The sequence below is a fragment of the Colossoma macropomum genome, unplaced genomic scaffold (assembly GCF_904425465.1).
Source record: "Colossoma macropomum unplaced genomic scaffold, Colossoma_macropomum, whole genome shotgun sequence".
Lineage (NCBI taxonomy): Eukaryota > Metazoa > Chordata > Actinopteri > Characiformes > Serrasalmidae > Colossoma > Colossoma macropomum.
In genome coordinates, this window is record NW_023494792.1 from 4,085,650 (window position 1) to 4,099,952 (window position 14,303).

Below are 14,303 nucleotides of genomic sequence, written 5' to 3' on the forward strand. Positions count from 1 at the left end.
GTTGGCAGTGGTTCAGAAAATAGCTGCTTACCTTCAGAATGACTAAGAGCAGCTCAGTCCAAGCATTCATGAAGGTGATGGAAAAGGAGAGCACACGGCGAACTGTCATTACACCTGCCATCCACCATCACCCTGCTGCAGACAGGAGCTCCTACTAAAAGCTCTACACATAAACACATGGGTGGGCAAGGCTGCTGATGGAGCACTTCCAAAAGCACAATTTTGGGAAAAGTGGGACATTTAAAAGCCTCCCCAGGGTGAAAATCCCAACATTTCCTACAGTTGTGCATCATTATAGCGAGCTTTCAAGAGTAGCTAGAGGTTGCCTTCAAGACATTTCATAATGTGCGTACATGGGGGGAGGTGTTACATACTGTACTATTGAGAAAGAGAGACTGAATAAATAAATAAACTAATAAACTAAAGCAGCGCACTCATTACATTCTAAATACAAATACCAAACCAAAGTACAGGATGTTATGACGTGGAAATAGACATGATTATTTGAATATACAGATAACCAGCATAACTAGACTCATCTTAGTATCTCTTTACTGTGTCATATATATGCACAAGGCAAAAAAACAGAACCATAGAGAACATCAGGTCACAAAAAGCTGAAACTGAGTTTCACATTAAGCAGACAGGCATCATTTAAGTGTAACTGTAAGCAGGAAATACTTAATGTAAAATTAAGATATAGTAATACAATAGTAGTTTCCTCCATCGAATTCTCAAAATGTCTGCATAATTACATTATTAAGATGTAAACAAAGTCATTCAGAGTGGTTAGACGTGAAACGAAACTCTGGAGAAACTTACCAAGTCAGAATTGTTCACAGCAGCAGTGAGAGGAACAAGTGGTCACTTGCATAAAACATCTTGAGAGAACTTTTTCACTTTACCTTAAATGAGCTGCTTAAAATCTCTTTGGGGAAATATGTAAGCAAGAAGTGGAATAATAAAAAAAATATCATAATTCTAAATTGAGTTTTAGAAGTTTAAATTATAGCTCCTAAGGTTTTGACAGTTGTAAAATTTAAATTTACAGGTTTCAAATTTATCCCTTAAGCATTTGCACTGTTCAAGATTTTGTTCAAATTAAAAGAAGTAGCACTGCTGAGTCAAGAGAGAAAAGAAAAAGGCTAAAATGTGGTACACATGCACTACTGCAAGATGCCCTCTTAAGTTCCCAACAGGTTCCCTACCTATTTTTTTTTCCAGATTTACAACTATTTTACCATCATCAACATTACATGAAAAAGCCAACACATGTAGAGTCACTGGTCCTTTTGGTTAGTAAAAAAAATTGTGTTGTAGAGGTTGTGACCTTTCACCACCACTAAAAATCATTCTGAGTCAGTAATTTTTTCCACAATAAACCATTTTACAACAAAACATTCCATGTTATTATTCTGTAGGTCTACTGATAGTATGTTAAATCATTAAATCAGCCAAATGGATCACCTAGTATGCAAGATGCACACAGTAAACAAATGTTTGTTTTTTTTTTATTATTTTTTTATTCATGACAATAATATGCAAACATTCTTGTTGGGATATTATCATACTGTCCTTTGAAAAATGGAGATATTCAAACAGCAAATTCCCAGCCTTATAGGGAACATAAAAAAAAATCATAAATCATGGGCTTGCTCCCTGGACTGACTACAGTCAGCCTCAATCAGGATGCAATTACTCCCTCATCAATGAGTTCACTGTATAGCAGAGCGGGAGAAATGTGTGTTCCAGCGAGAGAAAAGTGTTCCAGGAACTGCACTGATAGCTGGAGACTACTAAGGTCAGCAGATGCTCTATTCGCTGCGTTACAATGGAAATGCAGTTAAGAGTGATGACAGCTCACTGGTTTGGGCTGTGTAATACAGTGGGAGAGCAGGCTGAAATGATGGCTTGGCCTATGCTGCAGAAGGGCTTACTGTGAAGACTGCTGGAGACATCCTGAGCATTATGGGCATACATGAGGGAAGGTATATGAACTTTTATTATCATATGTACCAAGGATAATTTCAGCTTAAGAAAAAAAACAAGAGTAACACATTTAAACCAACTATATTCAATAAAAACGAAGTTAAACAGCAAATCCATACAATACAATGAAACTCACATTTTTCAACACCTACCTTTCATGATGATCAGTCTCTTGATTTAACATTTATTCTTGGAATACCTACACTGTTACCCTTGTTCCAAATACAGTAACCATTAACAGCTAAGGAGATTACATGATAAAAGGAGCAGAATTTCTGAAATAAGAACAGTTCCTGTTGGTTCCATATTCATTACTAGCAAAATAGGACCCTTCCAAGCTCTTTCGGATTAAGGTTTGGATTATTAGAAGTAAATCAGTATCAGCCCTGTGATCCATGTAAAATGCTGCTTTGTCGCAGCATGAAAAAAAAGATTAAGATGTTAATTACACACCAGATTTGGTCTTCACTCACTGGCGCCCAGAGATAGGTCTCGACACTTACCGAATGACCAGAAAATCACAACAGTGTTACTCTTCATCAGCCTCCCCACGCATACAAGAAAAAAAAAATGCTGCTGGAGCTCATTATTTAATATGAAGTCTATTCCTGTGTCCCAGTGACTCAACTGGCTTCAAAACTAAACAAGAGAAAAGAAGAAAATCTTTCTCTAGTAAGAAAGCCCAGCACTAGCAGGGAGTAAGTGAGGAAGTTTGTTCCGACTACATTGATCTGGAGTAGAGCCCCAGGGCTCTCTATGGTAAACCTGTGATGAGAAGGGACTGGGCCGATGCATACTCGGTGAGTGCTCACTCAGGTGTGTTACCTGCTAAGGGGTTCTGGGCTGCTGGGAGATCACGCACTCTCTGGCGATTACGGCTACAGCTCCGCTACAGTGGAGAGAGCTCAGACTGTCTCCAATATCCCTGCTTAAGAGCTAATTAATGTTCGACTTAGGAGAGAGCATATGGACTCCACTCAACATGTGCGAGACTGAAGGGGGGGGGTGAGGGGAGGCAGAGAGGGCTAATGGATCAGTGTACAAGGTATAATGACTGGTAAAGATATGAGGTGTAAACATATTTACTTCATACAGAACAAAGCAAAAATGAAAACACCAACCTCTGCTTGCTTGCGCCACATGTCCAGGTTCTTGCGTTGGGCTTTGGAGAAATGGTCCCATGCCTTTTGTTTGGAAGCAGCGTGGAATACAGACACAATCTGCTCAACTGTGGCAGGGGGACGCAGGGGCCAGTTTGTACCGTCCACAAAGAAAGAGAGAGAGAGAGGGGCGATTGGGAAGGAGCAGAGGAGTGGAAAAAAACTGGTGTCAGATAGGAAGGCAAGTGAACTTTCTTCCCCCTACACTCCCTCCCTCTCTACTGCAACAACACTAAGCATGGGTGACTAGCTTAAATGGGTGGACCAGCTTTATTGCTTCAGGGCAAGGAGTTTAATACCTGGGCTATTTGATCTACATGCCCAGCGCAGACCACTCTGGAAACTTCTGTTCAACTTCTCCTTTGAGAGCAACGTAAGAGCTTCCATATCAAAAGCCTTTGCAGAGTTCAGTCTCTCAGAGACAGAGAGAGAAAGAGAAAGTCAAACCACAAGAGCAAAGTGATTCCTTCTTTCTTTTTTTTTTAATTACCGCAGCACCACTCACCTCCAGGGGAACTCAGAGGCACCAGATGTGATAATCAAAAGGACCTCTCTCATTGGCAAAAAAGCAGGTAGATTCAGAAGCAAATGAGATGTGCTTTTCATCTACAGCCAGCTAGCACATCATTACTTCGCTGCCTGCGTGGATTATAGAGGACGTCTCGCCTTGTGTCAACTCATTAGAGCAAACTCTACTGAAATGTGTTCATCTGCTCAGAAATGAGAGATGAGACAATCAATCAGGTCGTGTTCGTCTGACAGGTTGGGAGAACAGGCAAACTGTGCAAAAGTCAGAGACCACCCTTCATTTATTTAATTTCCAGTAAAAATGGACATAAGTACAAGTTTTTCATTTTCAGGAGACCCGGGGGAAAGTCAAAGGAAAATAAGATAATAAATTCTCCAAAACTGGAACTCCAACAATTACTTAAAGAACAGGAAATGTGACTCTTAACAACCATGGAAGACCTGGTAGACTGCCACAGGAGAGAGAGGAGAAAATGAAGCTCCACTCTTGTTTCAGATTTGAAACAAATCCACAGGTGTTTCTGTCCATCCTTCCACTTTGAGAAGACAGCTCAGCACTGTGGATTTGAAAGACTTGTAGGCGTCAGGAAACTGTTTGCAAATCAAACAAAGAAGCTGCTGGTGTTGTCAGAACAATGAACTCACCACCCCAGAGCCCAGACCTCAACATCACTGAATGTGTTTAGGATTTCTTGGATCATTAGAAACAGAAAATGCAACAAACTTCTAAGACTAAACTTTAGAGGTGTGGAAAAATATCTCTGCAGATTTCTTTGAAAAACTCAAAGCAAGTCTCCTGAAAAGACTGGAAGCTGTAATAAAGGCAAATGGTGCACTCCTTAAATTCCAAAAACTGATATCAAATTTAGTTGTTGAGGCTTCTGTGTAGTTTTGTTAAATATACTTACACTAATAAAATAAATTCATTAACTAAAATATACTGTATTTTCTGCATTGGTCCTGAAGCTAAAAATGAATAACTTTTCTGAATGGAAATAAAACAAATGATGGGTGGTCTCTGACTTTTGCACAGTACTGTATGTGGCATTAATTCTCTACCAGAGGGATGGAGGGAAGACGTCAGAAATGAAGTAAACCTTTGGCTAGAAACACTGCTGTTGAAGCAGCATGTTATCTATGACACAACTCAAAGCTACAGCCCATCACCTTCAGTATGCAGTGTGAAACCCCCCCAGTGCACAGGTAAGTGTTCCTTTCTTTAACAAACCTGATTCCACACCTCGGCTAATTATCAACTTCTTCGTATGCTGAGACGTGTCTGAAAGGAAACCCAGGGCTTCCAATGCAGTTAGACACCACTGTAACTGTGTGCCTGTGACAGATCGGTAAACCATGCGCTACACATAAGGTCAAGAATTAATCTAATTTCGTGCGGTTTGTGGTTCCACTTCTATTGCTTTGCAGAAAGCTTTCTGGCCATGGTTATATTACATCCCATTTTATGACCAATTAGGTGGCTGCGGGGCTATGTTTTTATGCAAAGATGCCATTGTTGATGATTGTTACTGATGGTTTTGCCAAAAATCAAAATAACACAACTGTTCCCAAATGTAGTTGATCAGGTATGGTGATCACAGTTTTCTTTCCTGTTTTGTACTGAGGTTAAAAGGCTAATTTAGCCACCAGTAATGTAAGGGCTTTCACACCCATTAGCACCATGCAAACTGCAGGCCTAAACCACTTGCCTCAAACCGAGTACACTTGCCTCAAACCGAGTTGCTAAGTTTAGCTCAAACAGATGTTCATGTGTAGCTTCTGACACCTGCTTAAATGGGCATTTAATCTAAAACTAGCATTTAATATGTAATGTTCATGTTATGCAGTGTCCTGTAGTACAGCACTGCCTCTCTCAGCATCAACAGTTGCACAGAATTCACAATTTTGTATCCTTTTTGTTCACTGTTCTCTCAAAACATAGTATGCCTTACACAAATTTCGTAGCCACAGATGTAGAGGCTAATAAATACAGATGTGATATTTGGCTTCCTTTAGCTATCTAGCTCCTTTCCACATCAGCCAGCCTAAAGAAAAAAAAAGGTTTTTCAAAAGGTCCTCCCACTTTTCAAGACACATCATCAGAAGACGGTTTTCCTAATCTTTAAACCAGAAAATCTCTCTGTCACGCTTACTGTGACACAGCTGTATGAGGCGAGTAAGCATGTTCACAACAGATGTAGTGTGGGTTAACTTCTTTATTTTGAATAGAGTGTCCATTAAAGTGATTATGACATACTGTTATCCATAAAAATGGACAAATTCAGGCTTCATGGTGGCTGCTATCACAGTTTCCAGTTGTAAAAATGCTAAATAGTGGCCACTGTTTGCTACATTGTACTTTTACTTGCGGAGCAAAACTAAGAAGCAAACTTTGTCTGGGCTGATTGACTATTATCTTGCTTTGTATGCCATTGTCTTATATGCAGAGCACTTTGGTACTCATTTAAACCTTGTCTAATTAATTAAAGTGTAAAACATGCTAGCTGTGAAAATTTTCATCATGCTGCTCTTTGGAAATGTTATCAGTGCATTTTGATACGTTACACCTTTTCATGCTGCGTGAAATATCACTTCTTCTGCAAGTCAGAGGAACCATGTGTGCCGTCATCTCAACCACAGAGTGCGCCATGGCAACGGTTTGATGGATGTGATCATTGCTGATAGCAGAACATGCCGTCTGCTTTCTTACAAAGGAGTTTCACAGAGATTCATTGATATTACTTGCTAGTTGTTGCCTTTCAATGACGTGCAGGAAGGCTTTTCACCGATTTGCGGTCTCTCTCTCTCTCTCTCTCTCTCCCCTCCACTGGGGGGAATGGGGGGTGCTAATAAACCCATGGGCTCAATAGGGCTGCCAAAGCTGAGTCCGAGGCACAGGCGAGCTGGAGTGAGAGTACTGCGGCAAGATCGATGGTGACTTCAGCATCCTTTAAATTGATGGAAGAGATCGATTGAGAAGGCAAGGAAAGTAGCATGTTTGTGCTCACGTGTGTGCATGCTTTCCTGTGTAGGTTTGAGGGAACAGAGGTTGCTCTGCTAAAACATTTGATTTTGGTCTTGCCACACCTGGACGCTTCTTGCGGGGATTAGTCCAAGATTTACCAGATTCAGCAAAGATATCAACTATTTTACCAACTCCATTCAGGTGTGAAGCTCTCTGAGGCTGACTTCAGCAGACTAGTGTAAAATCAATCTCATTTCTTAGCACAGCTCTTGGAAAATGCTCCTCAAGAGAAGGCACTTTGGTGTAATTTTGACCATTTTCTCTGTTCTGATTCCTATCAATAGGATCCTGCTAAAAGGTCAGTGGATTGGCAGTTATATCAGGAGCCCTGGAGACTAAGTCACGTGTAATGTATGCAGTGCTGAGCTGCTTGTTTAAAGCAAGAGAGCGATATGTTTACCAGGCCTATAAAACATTCAATATGGTGGAGCAGATTGTGCCTTGTTTACAGTAACACACAGTCTGCTGACACTGTATCAGGATCCACCACCTTCACACTTACATTTTTTGCTCTTCCTCATCATAAGGCATTTTGACATTCTCAAATGTAACAATTTCACATAATTTCATCATTTTATAAATGTTATAAATCACTGAAGCATTCTGTGTGCTACAACGTTTTCTATCACTATATAAAAGATGCAAGAGGGTTCCTTTCTTCATGGATGCACTGAGCTCATTCAGAAAAGAATTCAGTGCTTATTACTGTTTTGTTTAGTCAGAGTAAAGATGAAGTGTGACTGATGTGTGACTTACATGCCTTTTAATGTGACTTCTTGTTGAAACTGTTTTCTTCTGAAATTGTATTATTTTCAGCTTTGTTAGATCACTTTCTTTTAATTTCAAAGAAACGCAACAACAGCATTCAGAAATCATGTTATTAATGGAAAAGAGCAGATAAAATGGAATATACAAACAGTTTTTGCACCGGTCTTAAAGTGTTAACACATCGTCAAGGAATTACCTAGTCTCTTTGTGACTGACTACTACACCACATGTATTTGTAATTGCGACAATGCATGATTATACTATGCTGCAAACACTGCAGTGCCTCGCCTCTTCTGACAGAATCACTTCACACTGTTGATGTCTGTCGTCTTCAGATAAAGAAGATTGTACTAAATACCGGGGGAGGCTAGCCCTACCTCATTAATTTCCTGTCAAGCTAAATAATCTCAGTGATGAAATATGTGTAAAAAAATGACATTTCACTTGGCATTAAAGTGACATATAAATTCCATCACTGAGCAGTTTAGCCTGAGTTAAATGAATTTGCTTAAGTGAATCGGTATTCCACAACGATAAATCTAATAACTCAGTACTTTGATCAGTTTTGATTCACTGCCAAAAACTGTCTCATGCTCACCGGTATAACCTCACACGCGGCAGAGAAAGGGGAGAGAAATGTGCTGGATAAACAACAAACAGCACATGCATAAACTGGCAGGTGAAGTCAGCAACTCTGGGAAATGTGACACAGCCTGATAGCCTTTGAAAGTAAACGCGCCCATTGGACTCCAATCATCAGTGAGAGGAGAAATGAACTTATGTATATGTATGGGCCTATTGTTTTCCTGGCAGCGCTTGTAAACCTGCCCAGGGGATTGCAAACTTTGTGGTGACATTTGTATAAGTGGAACTCCAGAGCCATGACACACTCATGAATAGAAAGTGACTTTTGTGTGTTGCAATACTTGCAGGAGGGTGAATGAGTTTCCCCAGATTTGTCAGAAGAGCCAGACACTTGCCACTACCGATGAGCGATATGAACACAAATTTGTATCACAATATTTTTCAGTCACCTACACAAAGCTTAAATTGTACATTATGCATTTTGTTGAGTTTATTAAGAATTATTATTAAGAACTATTTAAGATGTTCAATTCTGATGTTCATTCTGTGTTCCAATACAATTTTTGTGGGCAGGAGAAATATTAATATTAACAAATAATTTGATGTTTCACCTTGCCCTCCAACCCTGAGTGAAAGTGCTCAACTAGCTCCTTGATATTGCGTTTCACTTGTAAATAAATCACAGTATGGAAGAAAAATGCAATGTAATTTCTGATTCACACTGACTTTTAAACGCATGGTATGTTTTTATCAAGCTTATAAGAATGATTTAATCTGTTTCATGTTCGTGTTGAATTTGTACTGTAGACAGGGCTCTTTGTGTTAAGACAACTATTTACATTGTTGGTGCAACGTTTAAATTGTATGTTATGCTTTTTGTTGTGCTTATAAGAATTATTTATGCTGTTCAAGTTCACTTTAACTTATACTGGGCCTCAACATTTTTATTACGGTGTTCATGGCATTTCACATCATGCTATCCATGGGGTATGGTAAAACTAACATAATTGGGCTCCTGAGTAACCAACTGTCCAAGTGTTGGCCTTATTTTGGGGAGGCTTCAGGTTCAGTCCCTGGCGATTCTACATCCTTATATGGCTGGGAGCCAAAGAGAGCATAACTGGCTATGTTCACTTTAGATGTACAATCACCTCTCCTCCCATTACTCAGTGTGATGCTAGCCGACACGGGCATCTTTTAGCTGACATAACACAACTGAGGGTTAGTATTCTCCTCCAAGTGCATTAAACTGTTGTGTTTGCGGTAATTTGAAAAGATGTGGTGGCTCGGAGGAGGCACATGCTAACTTTCACCCTTCCAGACTAGTAGCATTGAGTGAGAAAAGGAGACCTAGCGAGCAGAAAGGAACTTTGCAGGATTAAGTTGAGAGAAAACTGGGTTTAAAAAACAAAAAAGCAAGCAAACAAAACTTATTTAATGGGAAATTTCCTACTGGTATTTGCTTTCATACCACCCAGCATACCTCGCAACTCTACTTACCACTATACAACAGTCAGACTGGTGGAGATATTAGTGTCTTTCAAAGCCAAAGCCGACAAGGGAGGTGTTTAACCCAATCAGTCTTAGGGTAGTGTTCAGTACAGCTGTTCATGTGCAGGACAAAGCACCTCTGACCATATCCATTACTCCTTAAAGATCAACTTACACGTAATCAATCACAGTATTGAGCAGCTGGCACTGAGGGGCTGGAAAGAGAGACAGAGTGCAAAGAGGAGAAAGCAGCATGTTTGTGTGTGTGTAAGTGTGCAAGTGCTTAGAGATAACTGACACAGAAGTTGCCATGGTGGTCTTCCCTGCAGAAGTGTACCATATTTATCAAGTGTCCACCCATAGTCCTTTCAGTAATCAGAGTAATCACATCATAGCCCAACTGAATGAAGCCTCTGTCCTTTGGAGGGTTACTTACTTTAATTCTAGGGATGGTCACCCCATCCTCATCAGGAGTCCTGTCCAGAGACTATTGCAAACTTGGTGTCTTAAACTGCTCACAGACTGAGGGGTCTTACTAAATGCTGAGTCAGCTACTCATGCCAGTTAGTGATCAGTGTTTGGATCTATGCGGCTGCTGTGTGCTAATGCAGCCTGAATACTCTACCTGTGTCTGCATTCAGCTCAAGACTGGGAAGAGGCCTCTGGAGCACTTACCTCCTCACTCCTTACTGCACTTGCACCACAGCACGTATTACATCATCATCATCAGGATACATACCTGGACTGGGGTTCATTTCAATCCAGCTGGGAATTGTGACTTAATTCCAGTTTAGGGAATTAAACTGAGTTTAAACTTGAATTGAAAAGTGCAGTTTGGATCTGAATTTCAGCCTGAATTACACCAAAGGAAACCATCTTCAACGGACAATATGCAATTTTTTAAGTAATGTAATTAAAACATATTCCATGCATCAAGTCAGTAACTCCAGAAAGAAAACGGTTAAAATTTCCTACATATAAATCTTTCCTCAGCTCACTGCTGTGTTGAATGAATAAAGAGAACTATTTCACTCTCAAATTCAAAATGTTTCCTGTCTGACTCTCAATAAAAATTTAAACATTTGATTCGAACTTTATGAAAAAGTTATGAATTGACCCCAGTCCAGATGTATACAACATTATAAAGTTGTGAAAGAAGGCTTGCAGAGAAAACATAGCAAGAACACCAGGGCATTAGGTTTGAAAGCCAAGCACACCACACCACCTACAAGCATTTCCACGCTGGAGGAAAATAACTTGGGAGGCATCCTTACTATGTTATATTTTGGTCAAGCGCAATGACTAGAACTTCTTGTGTCGTTTAGTTCAACATATTGGTACAGTCCTATCTTTATTGTGTTTTATGTATTATGTGTAAGCAGTGCTCACAAAGTTTTCAATCATATTAAGTGAGAAATAGAGTATGAAGAAATCAAATCTAAATCCAATCCTCTCTGCCTTTGTCCAACTCTTTAAATATCAGTTTATGCTACAGTAAATACTTACATTTCCCCAGACACTGTGGGAAAATGGACTCTCGCACTGCGTGTGTGTAAATGAATCTTTGCTCTTGGCACTGGATCAATCATGTCTAAAGCACTGGTGAATTACGCGATCTATTAGGGCTGCACAATACATTGTTTAATAAATCTTTATCGGCACATTGGCATTTACAACACTAATATTGCAAAAGGCTTCAAAATTCAACTGAGATCTCAACCAGCCAGTGCTTTAGTGTTTGCTGTGAACATCCTGACCAATCACAGATGTTATTTGGGTGTTTCTATTAACAAAGACATTGACATGACAAAAAGCAGGCCAGCTGTTAGCTACATCAAGCATTTGCCAATGTGTTTTTAACACACTGCAAAGCGATTATACTGTTACAACTGCAGTATGTAACAACGTAATTGCGATGTTTTCTGTTCACATTGTGCAGCCCTGCATTCTGTTAGATGTCTGAAAGTGTAGCGAGAGCTCGCATGATAACTGAATGCATTCCTTTGCTTTGTGTAAAAACCACACATAATTTCAGGAGGCACCACTCACATTGCACTAGGATCCCAGCCAGGGCGTTCTTGAACTTCTCCTTGGCCTCCTCCATCTCCTTCTCATGAGCGGCCTTCTCGTTCATCAGCCTGCGGATGTGGCTGTTTGAGGACTGGATCATGGAGTAGAAGTTGTTGGCGTTTCGGCGGTTCACCTCCCCTCGCTCCACCCAGGTCAGCAGGACACGGACCGCCTCAGGAAACTTTGAGTCGTCTGAAAGGAGGAGGAGCATAAGGAGGATATGAGAAGGAAGGAGAGAGAGAGAGAGAGAGAGAGAGAGAGAGAGAGAGAGAGAGAGAGAGAAAACAAAGACAGAGAGGGAAGGGATAAGGAAGAGAGAGAAGAGAAAGAAGCAGAGATAAAGATTACAAAAATAATGTAAAAAAATAGGAAAAAAGAGGAGAGTGAGAAAAGAAAGTGAGGCAGATAGATACAAAGGAGAGAGGGAGGGATAGAGATAGAAAGAGAGACAGAAACAAGAAAGGAAGAAATGAGAGGTAGATGGAAGAGATCGGTAGAAAGAAAGAAAGAAAGACAGAAAGAAAGTAAGAAAGAAAGAAAAAAGAAAGAGGACAGCAAAAACAAAAAGAGAAGAGAGGAAGAAGAGAGACAGAGGAAAATGGAAGAGCGAAAAACGGAGAAAGAAATAATAAAAGAAAAAGGAGAGACAGGCAGACAGAGACAAGACAGAAAAAAGATAGAAAAAAGGAGAAAGAAACAAAGAAAGGAGAGAAAGAGACAAGAGAAAGACAGGAGAGAGAGAGAGAGAGAGAGAGAGAGAGAGATAGAGAGACATAGACAGATGGTGGGGAGGGAGTAGAGCTTGGTATCAGGGAGGAATGCGTCTCATCTTAGACCCAACAGTGTCGAAGCACATTAGCGGGACATGTTTATTGGGCCAAGACAAACTACAGGGACACGCGAGCAAACAGGAGGGCTTAGAGGAAGGAAAACATCACAGAAGGAAGGAGGATTTCCAAGATGTATTTTGGGCACAGTTAGCCAAATTCTGATACCAATTAGAGTGCCAATGGATAAATACATTCTGTGTGTTATGTCTAGAGTGCGCAGAACTGCTGAAAAAAAAAAGAGCAACGAGCAGCAAAATACAAAGGTCCACATCTCAATGTATTTACCATTCAGGCAGAGAGAAAGCAGAGATGTTAATGTAGCTCTAAAACAATTAGGCTTTCATTAAGCTACCAGACGTTAATGTGGCTTTCAAAATGGGACACGTTTTACTGGGCTGCTATAGTTTCTGAGGGTTTTCCGGGCCAAGCGGTTGTGACGCTTGCCCGGTTCTGATGATTTAGCGTAGTGTAAAGGTTCTAGGATTACAGCGTACGGCAGTGAACCGAATGTTTCAGGACTTCAGAGAACATCAATTTGTTCACAATTATTAATCTTACCATTTAAATTTGTTAAACTGCTTGATGATGAGAAAACATACAGTGGTGCTTGAAAGTTTGTGAACCCTTTAGAATTTTCTATATTTCTGCATAAATTTTAACTAAAACTTCATCAGATTTTCACTTTTTTAGTGAAAGGTCTTTTATTTATTGAGGAAAATGATACAATATTACATATCTGGGAGTGGCAAAAGTATGTGAACCTTTAGGATTAGCAGATAATTTGAAGGTGAAATTAGAGTCCGGTGTTTTTAATCAATGCAATAGCAGTCAGGTGTGAGTGACCACCCTGTTTTATTTAAAGAACAGGGATCTGTCACAGTCTGATTTTCACAACACATTTGTGGAAGTGTATCATGGCATGAACAGAGGAGATTTCTGAGGACCTCAGAAGAAGTGTTGTTGGTACTGATCAAGCTGGAAAAGTGTGTAAAACCATCTCTAAAGGGTTTGGACTCCTCTAATCCACAGTCAGATAGTTTCTGTACAAATGGAGGAAATTCAAGCCTATCGTTACTCTCCCCAGGAGTGGTCGACCAACAAAGATCACACCAAGAGCAAGGTGTGTAATAGTCCGTGAGGTCACAAAGGAACCCAGGTAATTTCTAAGCAACTAAAGGCCTGTCTCACAGCGGCTAATGTTAATGTTCATGAATCCACCATCAGGAGAACACTGAACAATAATGGTGTGCAAGGAGAAAGCCTCTGTTCTCCAGAAAGAACATTGTCTGCAGTTTGCTAAAGATCATATGGACAAGCCAGAAGGCTACTGGAACAATGTTTTGTAGATGGGTGGGACCAAAATAGATCTTTTTGATGTAAATGAGAAGTATATGTTTGGAGAAAGGAAAACACCGCATTCCAGCATCAAAACCTTATCCTTGTGAAACACGGTGGTGGTAGTGTCATGGTTTGGACCTATTTTGCTGCATCTGGGCCGCGATGGCTTGCCATCATTGATGAAACAATGAACTCTGAAATACACCAGCAAATTCTAAAGGAAAATGTCAAGACATCTGTCTGTGAGCTGAAGCTCAAGAGAACATGGGTCATGAATCAAGACAACGACCCTAAACACACAAGTTGTTCTACGAAAGAATGGTTAAAGAAGAATAAAGCTAATGTTTTGGAATGGCCAAGTCAAAGTCCTGACCTTAATCCTTTAGAAATGTTGTGAAAGGACCTGAAGCAATCAGTTCATTGGAGAAAACCCACCAACATAACAGAGTTGAAGCTGTTTTGTATGGAAGAATGGGCTAAAATTCCACCAAGCTGATATGAAGGACTACTCAACAGTTACCA

General features: G+C 40.2%; 1 protein-coding gene across 9 annotated transcripts in view; it reads right to left on the bottom strand.

The window, feature by feature from the left end:
- Positions 1 to 14,303, bottom strand: part of enox2 (ecto-NOX disulfide-thiol exchanger 2) — a 262,213-nt gene that overhangs the window by 32,396 nt on the left and 215,514 nt on the right. For all 9 annotated transcript variants that reach the window (XM_036575624.1, XM_036575632.1, XM_036575627.1 and 6 more), the window contains 2 exons: positions 11,593 to 11,805; positions 3,111 to 3,217 (listed from right to left, as the gene is read on the bottom strand). In XM_036575624.1, coding sequence (XP_036431517.1) covers positions 3,111 to 3,217; positions 11,593 to 11,805 — 320 coding nt within the window. The remainder of the gene's footprint in view (positions 1 to 3,110; positions 3,218 to 11,592; positions 11,806 to 14,303) is intronic.